Source organism: Cydia splendana, chromosome 24 (genome assembly GCF_910591565.1).
Source record: "Cydia splendana chromosome 24, ilCydSple1.2, whole genome shotgun sequence".
Taxonomy (NCBI): domain Eukaryota; kingdom Metazoa; phylum Arthropoda; class Insecta; order Lepidoptera; family Tortricidae; genus Cydia; species Cydia splendana.
Window position 1 is genome coordinate 7,975,962 of NC_085983.1, and position 18,142 is coordinate 7,994,103.

The window sequence follows — 18,142 nt, forward strand, 5'->3', positions numbered from 1 at the left end:
CAAATAAATATAACAAACCACCACCAAAAGAATATTACTCGACACGTGTTTCGCCTCTCTACGAGGCATACTCAGGAGTTGTTGACGGTCTGACGCCCGGCAACGGAATAAACGGAATAATAAATATGGATTTCCGCAAAGTAACGCCTGATTCTATTCACTGTAAGGAAGTAAAAGTAATCCATCAGCTGAATCGGACACCAGTACGGCTACCACCAGTTTTGACATTGACAGATTAGGTCGCGTCTACGTAAATTACTTTCTATACATCTCGCTTGCACTAATATGCGAGTACGAGCGAGATGCATAGAAAGTAAGTTACTTAAACGTGAGTGAATATGTCAATGTTAAAACTGGTGGTAGTGCTTCAGGAGAGTACTCACCGCGTTACCGTTGTGGTGCGATGTTTCGGCCTCAGACGGCGGGGGGGTCGAGTGGCACCGCGCCGCGCCGGCCACCGCCGCGCCTAGCGTCGGCCAGTCGCCGATGTCCGTGAAGTCTGATGCCTGTGGACAATCAATGACGTACTTAAGACATTTACGTTTGTAGGATCTAATATGTGGGAGAAATGGGCCTACAACGTATGCGAGTTTATTTTGATAAACACTAGAAGACGCCATGTTTAGATCTTGCTCACCAAATAGCCCTATACGGCCCGACCGCGACTTCGGGAGGCGGCGGCAGCACCGCGATCCGACTTTTTGTTCCCAGCGTTTCCACCTACGGCCGCTTCGCGTAGACGTGGCCGGACCGTTATTACTCGCAGAGTTTGACTCAAGAAAGATTAACACATCAAAACCTTCCCCAGAATGAGCCGCCTCGCGAGAAAATTGCCGCGCAAAGCAGCTCGATCCGTGTTGACGTGCCTCTCTCGAACCAAACGCCGTGCACCACGATTTCTCAGGCGAGGCACTTCTACACAGGCCGAGTTGCCTCGCGCGGCATCTAGTCCAGTCTAGGACTCTTAGACCAACAAGTGGGGTCGTTACCTGTCCATACTGCTCGACCTTGGCCCAGCTCCGGCGACTCCTGCTCTTGCGTCTGGCTGATATGCCAGCTGTCATGCTAACGTGACACCTGTCACTCGTGCTTTCACTTTCACTGTGATCTCATGTTTATGATTTCGATTTTTTCACCGTTAGCACTAAGTATACAATTTTGATTTAAGTTCTAATGTCACATTTGGATTGGCATCATAGTTTTGACACTTGCTTGAGTTTTTGATTTGAGAATATAAGATAAAAGGCAATCATTATAAGCTTTTATTTAGTTTCACCTGACCGTTGTCTGTCTGTCTGTCTGTGTGTAATCAAATCTTGCAAGTTAAATTTAATCCACTTCCCGGTTTCCGATTGAGCTGAAATTTTGCATGCATGTATAAATCGGATGACAATCGAGCTGATCTGATGACGGAGACAGGAGGTGGCCATAGGAACTCTGTGATGAAACAACGTAACCTAATTGTGTTAGGGTTTTTTAGAATTGTCTCGATGAGTATTAGTTGTCTGTCGTAAGAAAAGTACAGTCAGCGATAAAAGCTTGTACCAAAAATGAAATTTTTGCCAAAAACTTATTTTAGTCAATAGATAAAATGAGGCCAGAATTAAACTCAATGATTAAATTTAACAACCACAATATAACTTATTGACTGGTAATAGTGGTAATAAATAAACTGTTAACACATTCATTGCCAGCCAGTCAAACAAGACGTCCGCGCCAGGCCACAACAATTTCGTCATATAAAGCATCAGTAGTACCACGATCCCGACTATCGGGTCGTCCGTCCTGGGAACGAAATCATAAAATACCCGATAGTCGGTTATGGGCTTTTGTTTTGAGATACGGACAAATTGCAACAATTAATTTTGAATGTATGTACTTTATTTTCGAATCCCTATTATAGGAATTATATATTCTACATGTAAAAGCAATCTGAGCAAGCAATCTGCAATGACGACCGGTCTGGCCTAGTGGGTAGTGACCCTGCCTGTGAAGCCGATGGTCCTGGGTTCGAATCCCAGTAAGGGCATTTATTTGTGTGATGACACAGACATTTGTTCCTGAGTCATGGTTGTTTTCTATGTATTTAAGTATTTATATATTATATATATCGTTGTCTGAGTACCCTCAACACAAGCCTTTTGAGCTTACTGGGGGACTTGATCAATCTGTGTAAGAATGTCCTATAATATTTATTTATTATTTAATCACTCGTCCGTCTGTAAGAAATGTCCATATAAATTGACCCGTCTCCGTTGCTTGAGTGTATAAACCTGACCCGTTTCCATTGTTCATGGGTATAAATATAAACCTTGCAAGTTCCGCATAGATTTTGTTTTATTACATTACAATGAAGTTAATATTCCGTTTCACAAATGTCGTAGTGTCAGATTAAGAGCCCGGTTGATATTTAAGACGGGTTAATAAACGAACCGGTCGCCCTTCCGGCACGAAATAATGTCACACCTGATTTAGTGTAACCATGGCGAAATGTTAAATAGTAAGTCGTCAGACTGAGACGCATTCTTACGTATTTTTAATTAATTTATGCAATATGCAATGATACTATACTGGGTGACATTTTTGATCGAGCGTTAGCGAAGGTCTCCGTTCTGACTCGGGCATTTTGCTTTCGTATGTCCGGATGTTAAAACAAGTAACCGTTAATAGTACATTTCGATGCTAGTGCGGAACATTTCCGCACGTGTATCGAACGACGTTTTTTAATACAGTTGCGAAAAAATAAGTAAAACATTGTTAATCGTACACTAAACAAAAGTGGTAACAGTGACAGCTCGCTTAGACGTCGTCTTTAAGTATATTATATCTATGGGCGTTTGGCAGCTATTCCGTTCCATTCAGACACCTTATTAAGAACGGAATTTTCAATATTAAATATTAAAAAATAAACGTGTTATAATGATGAAGAGGTAAGTATTAAAATATGAAATATGTATATTTTTCATATTCTTACATTAACAGTAGGTTTTTATGCTGATTACGACGTTTAAAGGAAACTAATATTAACACTCATCAATAAGTAGTCGTGAATTGGAACAAGTATAAATTTAAAAAAATTGGAAAAGTAAAAAGCACTAGTTCGACATAACCAACTTTCCGCACGCTAAACAGCTACGTAAACAGCGTTTTTACGTCTTTCCATCGAAGAGTTCCTTTGGCTACCTTCCGACTGCATCATCAGACCAGCTCCATGTTAGCATATTATTGCATTGTCATCGGAAATACGGAAGTATGCGAAATATCAGCTCAATGAGGTATCGTCTTGGGTCGGCCCATTCGTTTTTCGTCAAGTTCATAAATTAGTCCTATTCTGCTTTCATCACGCATTCTACATTGAAAGCCACCGACGATTGTGACGAATGTAGAATGGGTGACGAAAGCAGAATAGGACTAATTTAAGAACTTAACGAAAAACTAATGGGACGACCCAAGACGATACCCTCAATGAGACACCCGGAAGTGGTTCAAATTTAAGTTACAAGATTTGAAGCACCATATATGTAATTATTGCTCACCGATTTACTTTTATTTTAGCATGTATTCTCATGAATTTTACATTTCAATGTAAAATTTCTTTTGAGAAATAAAGTTCTTTAAGCTTAAGCATAATTATGTACACGGTGGCCAAAAATGTAAATGCATTCCCGTTGCCAGGGAGGTTTTGGGATTATACTGAGCAACTTTTACCACAAATCCCATATATATATGGGACCAACCCCGAAATCGCGAAAAAAAATTGGCTATAATTTCATACATTTTGGATGGTCCATTTTCTATGGGAGGGTATATTTAGGTACAAAGGGACATACGCAGTGAAGCTAAATAAAAGTGTGTAAAAAGGTATTGCTTTACTACGAGGCATCGCCAGGGGTCACGCATTGACTTGAATAAAATGAGGTTTCGAATTGTGTATAGTCAGCAGCAAAAGTTGCTAAGCGGGCCATGTGTTCAAAATGATCTTGACGCGACTTTATTGTTAAGAGAATAAGAGCGTGTCAAGGTAATTTTGAACACCTCGCCCGCTTAGCAACTTCTGCTGCTGACTACAGGCGCCATCAGATATATCGGAGCGGCCAAGGTGCTCACAAATATCGGAACACGCCTCTATTGTCAGGGCGTTAGAGCGCGTGTTCAGATATTGTGAACACCTTGGCCGCTCCGATATATCTGATGGCGACTGTACATATTTATAACTGACACAGTAACGGCTCCGTATCAAATCGCGATTAATAAGAATTTCGTTATCTAAATAGCAAAGAAAATAAAATAATGTCGGGAACATTCTCGAATTATTGTAGAAATGGACCCGTACATAATCAATTAAATACATCAATTCCATATAACACATATTGCGTTACGGCCTTGAAATTAATTAGGTATCCACATATTTTAGAGCATATCGTCGCTATACTTACTCAACCTCATATCTGCAACAATCATTTGATGGAAATGTCGCTTTTCTTTCATTCGGAATACGGGTGTTTTTGTCATCAAATGAGTGTTGCAGATACGAGGTTGAGTAAGTATAGCGGCGATATATGGTAAACAAGTACCAACCGCGCGTATAATATTATATTAGCAAATATTTTTGCACTTGTAGCTCTAATACACGGCAAAACTTAACGCGGAAAAATTATAACTGGCCTATACCTACTTGAACGATTACAATAATTTATATACAAGTTACTTTATAAATTAATATCTGGGAGACCGAGCTTTGCTCGGAAAACATATAAAAACTCAAAAATGTGCGTTTTCCCAGAAATAAGACCTAGGATAGATCAGTTTTTCGCCCCCATATAGCAAATTTCATCGAAATCGAGCAGCCCGAAATATACAGGGTGACCTTAGCCATTGGACAAACCCTGAAATCCCACGTAGGGTTACTTCTCAGAAATGCTCTAAGGGTAATATTTTTTTAATTAGAACAAAAGATAAAAAAATAAATTATCAAACAAAAGTTATTTCCAATAATCGACAACAAAAAGAAACATACTGTATTAATCATTGGCAGTGCTTTTGACAATTTATTTGAAAATGTGCGGCAATGATGATATTTGTCAAAAGTCAGAATCTTATTGATGTCATAAATAAAAAACCGGGCAAGTGCGAGTCGGACTCGCGCACGAAGGGTTCCGTACCATAATGCAAAAAAAAAAAAACAGAAAAGAAGCAAAAAAAAAACGGTCACCCATCCAAATACTGACCACTCCCGACGTTGCTTAACATTGGTCAAAAATCACGTTTGTTGTATGGGAGCCCCATTTAAATCTTTATTTTATTCTGTTTTTAATATTTGTTGTTATAGCGGCAACAGAAATACATCATCTGTGAAAATTTCAACTGTCTAGCTATCACGGTTCGTGAGATACAGCCTGGTGACAGACGGACGGACGGACGGACGGACGGACAGCGAAGTCTTAGTAATAGGGTCCCGTTTTACCCTTTGGGTACGGAACCCTAAAAAGATAATCAAAACGGTCGAAGAAGGTTTCATACTATTTATTACCTCAGGAGCTACTAACAAATACAGATTGCTCCAAAGTAAAAAAATCGTAATTTGTTAATTTATTCGTAACCTCTACACCGATTGTTATGATACTTTGTATACTGGTTCTAAATACCCTAATGCATATGTACATTTCGGCTTTGTCCAATGGCTAGGGACACCCTGTATAAATATACAAGAATTGCTGCTCGGGATTGCAAGTCGCACGCTCTTACCGCTAGGCCACCAGCACTTCAGCGCTTATTATTTCTGTACTAAAACAGTCTATAAAAACTTAAACATCTCGCCAACAAGGAATTCAATTTAAAACTATCAAACAATATCGCGATTACGCGATAATAAAAAAAACAAGGTCGACCACGTCACTCGTCACTGATTAAATACATTTGCACTTGGAAACGAAAATATTTCATCGGATTAGAAAAGAAAGAAAATACATTTATTTAACGCCACAACATATTACATAAGGTGCGGCGGGGCAATTCCGACTGCGGATAATTTCAACTAATCGAAATATCATCCATGTTTGTACATTATTAACTAGAGTGCCATCAAAGAACCTGGGCACACTTCTCTCTACGAACACCGTTAGGATTTCTTTGTGTTTGCGCTTGGGGGTGGCTTGTGTGGCTCCTCATCTGTGCCAGTGCGGTGCAAACGTGACGCGTTTTGGTGTCCACGGCCTATCTTGTGCGAGAAGTGTCGGCCGTCTTTCACGACACGCGAGCCTAAATGACATCCCCCGCCGAGCTCTTGTCAGTGTCACGGCTGGGGTGCCGGCGGTTCTGGAACCGTCTGGTTTGGCCCGCGATGATGGTAAAACACCGGACGGCATGACCCTCGTTCCCTGGAAGATAGGAAGGCCTTTAGTTTGGGATGCCACATGCGTGGACACCCTTGCGCCGTCCCATCTTCCAGGAACATCTAACAGAGCTGGTGCGGCCGCCAACGCGGCTGAACACCTCAAGCGGCGCAAATATGCAGCCATTGATTCTGGCTGGCCAGTATATTTAAGCGTTTTCCAAAAAAAAATGTACATTTCATTCATGTCTTCAAAATATTGACTTCTTGGGCTCATTTTACTTAGAATCATTTGTAATACACTCACGCCTCATACATGAAAAAATGTGTCCCAAGATTTCCTTTCCAGATCGTCACATTTTTGTATGAAAAGTTTTTTATTCGTATGAACGTGACGCACTGGAAAAATACTTTTTCATACAAAATTTTGAGACACATTTTTTCATGTATTAGGCGTGAATGTACAAATGATTCTGAGTAAAATGTCCCCAAGGAGTCAATATTTTGAAGATATGAATGAAATGCACACTTTTTTTTTGGAAAACGCATAAATATACGTCATAAGTTTATGGAAGTTTGACGTTTAAAATAACACTTGGACTGCGTATGCTATCAGAATCGTTGTAGACTTATCTTGGTCTAACTCTACGTAGTATTTTTTTAATGCCTAAACCCTCGCATCTTAATACTGAACCAATACTCAGATAAAACCATTATTTTATATATGTATCTGTTATTTACTCAACCCTAGTTGCCATGCCAACCGTGACTTAATATTCTCACTAAAACACCAATTTTAAACACTTTCACACACTATTCGTATTAACAATCGCACTACGCACTTTGTAAATAAATTATAGCGTCGCCGTATGACATTACATTATGAAATAACCTCAAAACTGTGTGGAAAAACATGGCCGCCTCGTGGCGAACACGTTGCGCGCGCCGGTACCGCCGTCCCGCTCTAACGCGCGCTGTGTTTGTTGCTGTCTCATTCCTTAGGGTGTTTTTATAGGAACACTTTCGAGTTTATTGAATCTGTGAGGAATGTTTGATTATTGTTTAATTTAATGGCATCATGTTACGTTATATTGGCTGATAAGGTTGGCAATAAAAAATGTTGTATTATAAATTTAAAATCAACACATTTTGCAAAATAATAATCGAGTTTTTAAGTACCTATATCTGACACTTGAAAGCATGGTATAATAATATACTCCGCCTGGTATTCTATTCCGAGATTCGCGTATGACCTAACTGACACGGGCCTACGTCATCATGCTGTTTACAGGTTCTCAAACTTTAAAATGTGGGAGAATTTTAACCAACGGTGAAAATTATTTTAACGGCATTAATTTAAAGTTATTCATGTAGAAACATAGTAAAATAAAACAAATCTAATGTATTAAATTATTTATTTGTATTTATTATACAAAAGGTTAATGGTACATAAATAATCATACAAAAGTAACTTAAATATATCTAAATATTAAAATATTTATATGTATTAAATTAAACTTTATTTATCTATACAAGACAAACGTTTAAAAAACTAATTCAGAGTTACACATTAATTACCAAGCTTACGACGTGAAAAGTTTGGAAAACACTGCGACTGCTGACACTGAGCGAGAAGGAAATAACAATTAACACGCGTTCGACAAGGATGACGGTCAGGGCATGAAGTTATCTAGATCCGAATTGTCAAATGTGACAGCGCTATCCTGTGTTGCCAGTAATGTAAACAGAATTACCCGAACGTCTGAAATTTCTTTCGTGAATCGGAAGATATTGCTAACGAATAATTAAAAATGACGTGTTATTGTAAAATTTAAGATAAAATACATTATAAATGAAAATTATAAAATTATAAAGAAATATTTTAACTTATTAACCATAGGTATAATGTACCCATGTAACATGTTATGTTGAAATAAAGTGGCAATGTTATTGTGACGTAGCCCGTGACACTCTGGGAATAGAAGACCATGTTTTATTAGACCATGACTTGAAAGTACTTAGCTGATAATTTCTTTTTTTTTTCCTCTTTCAATATAAAGCCAAACAAAACAAGATTTCATCCACTTTGCTGGTACCGTAAAAGTATAAAACTTTGCTCTTTAACATAACTTTGCCCACCGCGTCACTTAAAAGTAGTTACAGATTCACTTTCTTCTGAACTGTGACGCGGTGAGCAAACTTATGTTAAAGGGCAAAGTTTTATTCTTTACGGTACTAGCTGGCTAGAATTTATTTTCATTTGATACTACTAACCGGCGCCGGTCCTTCACCGTCAACGCAAGCTCCTGATGAAACTCCTCGGTACGGAGTGAAACATGTCGAGCGTTTTTCGACTTAAAATACGTGAGTGACCCGTTCTTAATATTATTTAATACGTCTGTGAATCACGGAAGTTCTGTTATATAAATATTCTTCTAGTCTAAATTCTCTTTGGTTAAACTTAGCTACGTTACATAATCGAATAAATTTACGTTTTTGCCCCACCTACTTTTTAGGGTTCCGTACCCAAAGGGTAAAACGGGACCCTATTACTAAGACTCCGCTGTCCGTCCGTCCGTCCGTCCGTCTGTCACCAGGCTGTATCTCACGAACCGTGATAGCTAGACAGTTGAAATTTTCACAGATGATGTATTTCTGTTGCCGCTATAACAACAAATACTAAAAACAGAATAAAATAAAGATTTAAGTGGGGCTCCCATACAACAAACGTGATTTTTCACCGAAGTTAAGCAACGTCGGGCGGGGTCAGTACTTGGATGGGTGACAGTTTTTTTTTGCCGTTTTTTGCAATATGGTACGGAACCCTTCGTGCGCGAGTCCGACTCGCACTTGCCCGGTTTTTTATTAAATTCTCTGTTTCCGCTACCCAAACGCTGTCAGGAAGAGATCGCTATTTAGGGGTTTTTTCTTCAAGTTGTATCTTTTACTGAGGTGTGCGAAATTGCCAATAAAGAGTATTCTATCTTCGTATTTTTCTTTTATCTAAATTCTTTATAATATCTGGGCGACTGAGCTTTGATGCTCGGAAAACATATAAAAACTCAAAAATGCGCGTTTTACCAGAGATAAGACCTAGCTAGATCGTTTTTTCGCCCCCGAAAACCCCCATGCTATATATAGCAAATTTCATCGAAATCGTTAGAACCGTTTCCGAAATCCTTGAAATATATAAATAATTAAATATACAAGATATGCTCATTTATTTAAAGGTATAAGATTAGAATAAATCTGCCGTGGCAAAAATGCTGGGACTAGATGAGGAATAGAATAAACTTGACAATGACATACACTAGTCTCGTATATATTTGAAATGACAATGAATGAACTAGAACAGTTGAAGACGCGATACATTCACATGTAAAACATGTTTACAGTCTGTCATGTCACATTAACATTACAATAACGGCATTTCTCATAACATTCACAATCGGCTGGGTTTAGCAAGACAAGGACAGAGCTATTGGAATAAAGGTGAGATTACACTAATGTAAAAAAAACAGAAATAAAAGAAGCCTAAGTAATAAATAATAATAGTACATTGTGCAACATGGGGCGTAAGTTAAACATTGCAAACGAGAGTAAGTTAAATCGCGACGGCTTGCCGGAGCGATTTATAGACTCGAGTTTGCAATATTATTACGCCCCGAGTTACACACAATGTTTTTCATCACACTTGCGATACAAAAATTAAGTATAAAGACAAAAAAACTGTTAATTATGGCACTAGAAACTTCATAACTCCTGCTAAATCTGAGTGTAATTCCACATTTACTGAGCGAGTGTGATGAAATGAAAATAAGAGAGAACAAATAGAACAATACCGTTTACAAATAGCAGAAGTTACGGGGTCAAAAACACTGTATTCATGTAGTGTATTCAATTTAAAAAAAAAACTGTTACAGACGGACAGACATAGAAGTACTGATGTGCAGTGAAAGTTTCAAAAATTGTGAAATTTCCACATAGATATTTTTTAAATTTGTATAGGTTTCGAAATGAAACTTTCCTTTGTTTTCTGAAATTTCCGGGAACTTTTCCAACTAATTGGAAAGTTAAAGGGCTGGCATCCAAGGCATAAAATTCCATAAAAAAAAAATTGACACAATTCTAGGGATTGCCAGGACAAGCTATGCTGGCGCCATCTGCTAAATACTTCGACCGGTCAATCCCATTAATACCCTAGTTATTTATAGTTCGTTTTATTTAGCATTAGAAAGAAGGTAAGCGATCTTGACGTCTTTTAATTGAAAAACGCTTTTTAAAAAACAATAACTATTACTTATGAAAGCAGAAGAATATAAATGATCGTATTAGATTCATAATTGTTACATATTTGTCGTGACTTATTTTTAAAAAGCGTTTTTCAATTAAAAGACACGCCAAGATCACTTTCCTTGTTTCTAATGCTAAAAAAAACGAACATAAATATCACCAACGAAATCTACCTAAATAATCAAGATGACATTGTAGCCACACCTTTACATCTGCGAGTATACCCGTCCCTCTCGCCCCTTTACATCTGCGAGTATACCCGTCCCCCTCGCCCAAGGCCGCTAACTGCTTAGCGCACATTTTTAATTTCCGTCTGTTGCGACGCCTCACTTATTATTATGCAGTCTGTAGACGTTCCATATTCCATATACAGGGTGAGACAAGAGACAATCATTCGGGCCGAAATAAAAATGACGATTACGTATAAGTAACGCATATTTGGATTTTGTTACAATTTAGACTTACAAAGAGGGGTAAAGTATATATAGTTTTTAGGTTTCCACAATTTATTCTACTACCTACCTATTGTCGCCAGACCTATTTACCTATGACAATTTGATGTTAATAAAGCAAAAAGTCATTTCAATACAAGGATTTAAAAAGCGAATTAAAGAAAGAGATTTTAAAAGTAATACGTCATTTGGCTCAATAAACCATTTTTTACATCAGCATCGTTCTATAACCGTTGTAGTTAACTTTATAATAGGAGAGTTTACGACATTGGCTCTTGTCCAAGACCATTTTCGAAACCTAGAGCACACATAACTTCTTATTGACCAGTATAAGTTAGTCATATTATATCTTTACCCATCACGGAACAAACAAAATGTATGAACACCCAAGCCAGATTTTTTTCGCGATTTCTGGGTTGGTCCCATAGTAAAAGTTGCTCAGTATAATCCCAAAACCTCCCTGGCAACGGGAATGCAGTTATTTTTAAGCCACCCTGTAATGAATGTACTGCGTTATTAAGATATTGCAAGTCTTATGTCAATTTAAATGTACATTTTTGTTTTGTTTTGTTGACGATTAACTTTTTCCCCTGTGACTTGACAAGACACGCAAGAATCAAAAGGGCACCGATTCAGTTTATAAAAGACCCCTGACCAGACGTTGCGTCACTTCCACGTGACCTTTGCAAAGCTTGCTCTAACGTAACATCACACAGACAGTGGGTGACCTTGAACTCTAACGTATCTACTGTAGGTATAGCCTTAGGGTTCCCCCACATGTGTCGACGCGGAATCGGCAAAATCCGATAGGAAAAATCTTTATGTCCGCGTAATAAGGGGCCATCCAAGGGGCGGGGAGGTCAAGAAAATGTGACATGTTGTGACAAGGGGGATGGGGGGCAGTGTTGTCACATACAATTTTGTCTAAGTGGTAGAACACGATGCAAAAATTGGTAGAAATAGGTAGAATTTAAAATGAAAAATAGGTAGATCTACCTACTTAGCTTTAGTCAGACAAAAAAGGCGCTAAATTCAAATTTTGTATGAAATATCGATCCTTCTTGATTATATTTTTAAATTTGCCCCATTTTTCTACTGAAACGCTAGCTTGTCAGAGTACAATTATTAAAAATGTATTAAAAATATTTATGAACAAGCAAATCAAGCAAATCTTGTCAGAAGAAAAAGGCACGAAATTCAAATTTTCTATGAGACGATATCCCTTCGCGCCTACATTTTTCAAATTTGCCGCGTAAGTAACGTTTTGTTACACGCATGGAGGAAAATTGCTTATACCGTAATATTTTGATAAAAATAGGTAGATTTGACGTCGAAGGTGGTAGATAGGTAGGACGCAGGTAAAATAGGTAGATCTACCTAAAAATTGGTAGATGTGACAACACTGATGGGGGTCACAAACTATGTGATCACTTTAACTTATTTAATTCGCTGTACAGTTAAATAACAAATTTTCGGAACAATAATAATTTTTATTCGTTTTATTTCCTTTCCTAATCAGTTTTGGGTTATAAAATTACTAATATTTCTTTTGTCCTACTTAATTCGCTTTGCCGATTTGCCGATTTCTTTGTAAAAATGTGACATCATACCAGGGGGGGAGGGGTTTGCCAAATGTGACCAAGTGTGACAATTAAAACCTAGAAATTTGTGTGATGTAATTAATGCATGATCCCTTATAACTTTGCACCGACTAGAACAGAACAAAGTGAGGGAGTGTCATTATAATATTCTCATATAATTTTGACATTGCCGGACTTTGTCATTGCAAATGGCTCGCAATCCGGCGCTAAATACATATTTATATCACGTATCTACATGTGGTAACCACTGCAGTGCATTATCCTGTAAACGGAGCGGCAGCTGACGTTTACGACGCTTTATGTCACACTCAGAGAAACTGATAATAAAAAGTCTCTTGTAGACTCGTGGTCTATTAGCGAGACAGAATAAAGAATGACGAGAATGAAAAGTGGCACAATAGCAGTACATTATACAATCGCCATTAGATATATCGGAGCGGCCAAGGTGATCACAAATAGCTGAACACACCTTTATTTTCAAGGCCTTAGAGTCTAAACTAACTAACTAACTATTTTGGCTCAGCGATCCAAAGAGAATCTTGGCCTCCGAAACGAGAGCGTGCCACCTGTCCCGATCCTGCGCAACTTCCTGCCAGTTACTGACGCGAAGCTGAAGCAGATCGGCCGCCACACTGTCTTCCCAGCGATCCCTGGGCCGACCCACCGGACGACTACCAGTCGGTCGTCCCAAGAACGCCTTCTTGACAGCCCGATCCTCTCCCATTCTGAGTAGGTGACCGAACCAGCGAAGTCTGTGCGTTTTCGTTTCGCCGACGATATTGCGTTAGAGTCCGTGTTCAGATATTTTTGAGCACCTCGGGCGCTCCGATATATCTGATGGCAACTGTATTGGCGAGCTGTTCAAGCGTCGCCTTTCCCCATAGACCTTCACCCGGCCCTGGCATACTACTCTCGCTTCCTTCACATTCGTCATATCTGTGGCATAAAGTGTCTGGCTAAATATAGCGCTAGACTTCGCCCGCGGCATCGCTGCCGTAGTTGATATGAACTTTTAAGCTCTGCACACGTGCCTATAGACGTGCACGTGCACGCACACCGCTTGCGTGACGTGCACTTCTATGCACACGCTCTCTATTTTCAATCTAGTGACGGCGCCAATTTTTGGTATTAGTCTAATTAATTCGCTCTATTTTTTTACAAGCTTTTTATTATCTTGCAATGTAGGTACCTAACTATGTATGTACCTATGTACGGGTCAAATCTTGCAATGAATTATACTGTGTCAAAAAAATTCAATTTGATTGTTCTCCAAAATATAGTTCAGCCTCCATGCAATGTAACATTCGCTATCACTTTGATAAGGCTATATATAGCGGATACGTCAGAGTTCAAGGTCGGACCTACTATGTTAGTATGTTTAACAAAGATTAAGCAGCTTGACAAGCATATGTAATCATGTAGAGTCAGCAGCAGAAGTTGCTAAGCGGGCCAGGTGGTCAAAATGATCTTGACGCGACTTTATTGTTAAGGGAATAAGAGTGTGTCAATGTAATCTTGAACACCTCGCCCGCTCAGCAACTTCTACTGCTCTGTACTAATAAAGGTAAGAGGGATAGGTGGGCACTTCTTCGGACGAAGTCGCGGGCAGCAACTAGGGCTTGTGCACAAATCACTCGAGGTTCAATAGGGGGTGGGGGGGTCACGAAATATCACGATAGATCACGTTGGGGGAGGGGGGTATAAGGAAACCTCACGTGTATTTTTCTACAGTGAACGAAACTAGGAAACAAAACCTACCACATAAGTATATCCACTTTTTCTCAGTTTCGTTAAACATAAATCTTCACTCTGCACTTTAAAATAGCGAGTCTATTTAACGAAAATATTAAAATAAAAAAGATTTTCGATGTACAATACAAATAGTATCATAAAATTAGGTCAAATGAAAAAAAATCAAAAAAATACACGTGAGGTTGTGTGAGGGGGGTAGCTAAAAATCTCACCAAATATCAACACCTCGCGTGATTTGTGCACAACCCCTAAGAGAATAAGAGCGTGTCAAGATAATTTTGAACACCTCGCCCGCTTAGCAACTTCTGCTGCTCTGTACTAAGGTAAGAGGGATAGGTGGGCACTTCTTCGGACGAAGTCGCGGGCAGAAGCCAGTGAGTGATATAAATGAACTGTATCATTTGACTGAACTCACTCACTCTTCAACTCAGTGCAGATTCAACTCGCTCATTTCGCTCAGTAACTCATCTATCTCAGTGTTCCTTGCTCGCTCTTGCCCACTCATGATTCGAATGAGCCGGCCGAGCGTGACGAGCGAGTGACCTAGTGAGACGTTGCGAATAGGTTTCGGAGCGGTTCGGAAGAATTCGGAGGGCGTCGGGAAAACATGGCGGGCTCGTATCGCGTGATTCGCCATCTTGGTCGCACTTATGTCATCTAATTGATTGACATTTGACATCTCCCTCTAGATCTCTACTCACTCGTGAACAATATAGCTTACAGATCCACTGAGCGAAATGAACTAAATGAGCGAAATGAGTGATACATATCACCGTGAGCGAAAGATATGAATCAATCTTTTCAACTCAGTGAAGCGTTATGCGAATCTCTAGAAGCCAGTGTGGAACAAAATGTTGCGTATACGTATTAGTCGGTACATCCTCGCGGCCATTGTGGAAGTAACAATGAGCGCGTGCGTCACTCGAGCAAAGTAAACATAAGGTTATTATCATGAAAAAACGTTAGTAGGTATGTTGAAATTAACATAACAACGGCAAAAGCTTAAGTTAAGCGATCAATGGGGGGGTAATTACATTACAAACTTAGTCGTTAAGGGTGCATTCGGGTAAATTCGATAGAGGAATATTTTTGAAAATATCTACTAAACTAGACCAGTGGGGAGACACTCCCGACTTCGGGCAAACTCGGCTCCGTTCGGCTCAGCATTGCTCCGAGCAATTATTAGGGCTGACACAACTTGACGTTCCTTTCCGTGCACGACCACAGATAATATAATTATTCTCATTTCGTGCTGGTAAACTTTAACGCTTACCAATTTTATTAATATTTGTAGTTTTTAGTTATACGCGATCTTGTATATGTATGTAAGTAATTTTAGTTTTAAGTTTATCACGAATAAAATACTTGATTCTGATTCTGAATTACTTGAATTTTGACAACCCTAAATAGTCGAAAGGGATACGGCCATAAGTTAGAAAGGGATATCATGATTCGACCCTGAATCGCTGTCAAACTTCGGTTTTGTAGGAAGTGTCCTTTCTGTACGGTAGTTGTTGTTGTTGTTGTTGTCTGTCCTAGGGCACCCCGGAGGTGCATAGGGCCTCCACAAGATCCTTCCACGCCTTCCTGTCTAGAGCAACCGTCTTGGCCTCGTTCCAGCTCAGTCCTACGGCTGTCAGCTCGTTCTCTACGCTGCGCCTCCAGGTGTGTACAGGGCGTTTGCGGGCTCGCTTCCCGCCCTGAGGCCGCCACTCGAACGCGATACTGGCGTTGTTCGTATCCCCTCTTCGCAGGGTATGACCGATCCATCTCCACTTCCGCAGCGCTACTTCTTGGACGATCGGAGGTTGTCGGCACATACTCCACAAATCCTCATTTCTTATAGTCTTCGGCCAGAATATGCGGAGGATCGACCGGAGGGACTTATTGACAAACACTTGTAGCTTGTGTGTCAGCCCTTTTGTCACTCTCCACGTCTCACAGCCGAAGAGCAGCACGGACTTGACGATGGATTCGAAGAGGGAAATTTTTACGCGGCGAGTGAGAACGTTTGAGTCCCAGACAGGCTTGAGTTGAGCAAATGCAGCTTTTGCCTTCTTGATTCTGCTCTCGACGTCTTCGTCTGCACCTCCCCGACATGTTAGTGTACTGCCGAGATATACAAACTTGGAGACTGATTCAAGGCGATCGTTTTTGAGCAATAAAGGATCCGTACAATCTGATTTTACTCGCATGTTGACAGTCTTCCGTCGGTTGATTCGCAGGCCCATGGCTTCAGCTTCCTCTTGAAGGCTCTCAAGTTTCGCTTTAAGATGGGCTAACGATGGCGAAATCAGCACGATGTCATCGGCGTAATCAAGATCATCCAGTTCCTTAGTACCCCAGTTAATGCCTCTTGGTGTTTCGATCACTTTCCTCATCACGTCGTCGAGAAGAATTATGAATAACAGCGGTGACAGGAGGCATCCTTGCTTCACACCGGCAGTTACACTTATAGGCGCTCCCATTTCCTTTTCATGTATCACCCTGCATGAGCTCCCTTCGTACAAGGAGCGGATTATGCGGATGATACACTCGGGTATACCCCTGCGACGAAGGCTGGACCACAGCGCGCTCCACTTCATGGTGTCGAAGGCTTTCTCAAAGTCCACAAAGGCTAGGAACAGCTCCGACTGCCATTCGACACATTGTTCAATAAGGATGCGTAGGGTATTGGTGTGGTCTGTGCAGGAGCGACCAGGGCGGAAACCTGCTTGCTCGTCTCTCAGCGTCTCTGCCACTCTTGGAGCAATGCGATTTAGCAGAATCTTAGCTAGTACTTTTGCGGCAGTAGGTAGGAGCGTTATGCCGCGCCAGTTGTCGCATTGCGATAGATCCCCCTTCTTTGGGACTTTCACCAGGAGACTTTGCTTCCACTCATCGGGTACTCGTCCAGCTTCCCAGATACGGGTCAATAGGGGAAACAGCAGAGTTGCAGACGTCGCAGTATCGACCTTTAACATGTCTACGTGGATGTTGTCAATGCCCGGCGCTCTCCCTGGTTTCAGGGACTTCACCGCTACCAACACTTCTTCGAAGGAGGGTGGTGCCGTCGGCACACGCAAAAGCTCGTCTGGGAGGTCGGTACTGGAATGCTGACTGTCTGGGGATTGGGCTTGCTCCAGCAGGCTCGAGAAGTGCTCGGTCCACCTTTTCAGCTGCTCGCTCGAAGTACACAGGAGACTGCCGTCTTTACCTTTCAGCGGTTTCTTCGCTGCACGTGTCCGACGGCCGCTAAGTCGGCGCGTGACGTCGTACAGCTCGCGCATGTCGCTGCGGCGTGCGGCGGTGTTGGCGCGCTCCGCCAGCTCGTCTGCGGCTCTGCGGCGGTCTCTGCGCGCGAGTTTCCTGATCCTCGAACGGAGAGTGCTGTATCGATCCCGGAGACTGGATGTTTCTGGTTCGGTAGAAGATTGTATCTGCATATTTATTCGGTGCCTATCTTCTATAAGTTGCCATAACTCTGCCGACATCCAGCTCTCCCTTGTCGGGAGTGAGTATCCGAGCACCTCCTCACCGGCTCTCGTATACGCGGTGCGAATGCGGTCCCAGGTTTCGTCCAACTGCTCATCTTCAAGTTCCTCTAGAAGGTCGTACTGATTCCTGAGACAAAGGCGAAACTTCTCCCGCCATTCTGGGTTCCGGAGTTTTCGTACTTCGAAACTTTTAGAGATCTTCTCGGACTTGCGGCGTGGGATCGCCAGTTTGAGACG

The 18,142-nt window shown here is 40.8% G+C and overlaps 1 protein-coding gene across 1 annotated transcript in view; it reads right to left on the reverse strand.

Moving 5' to 3' along the window:
* LOC134802182 (la-related protein 1-like) overlaps positions 1–18,142 on the reverse strand; it is a 125,350-nt gene that overhangs the window by 41,258 nt on the left and 65,950 nt on the right. Inside the window, exon 4 of the mRNA XM_063774776.1 lies at positions 384–506. Within this exon, the coding sequence (XP_063630846.1) occupies positions 384–506 (123 nt within the window). The remainder of the gene's footprint in view (positions 1–383; positions 507–18,142) is intronic.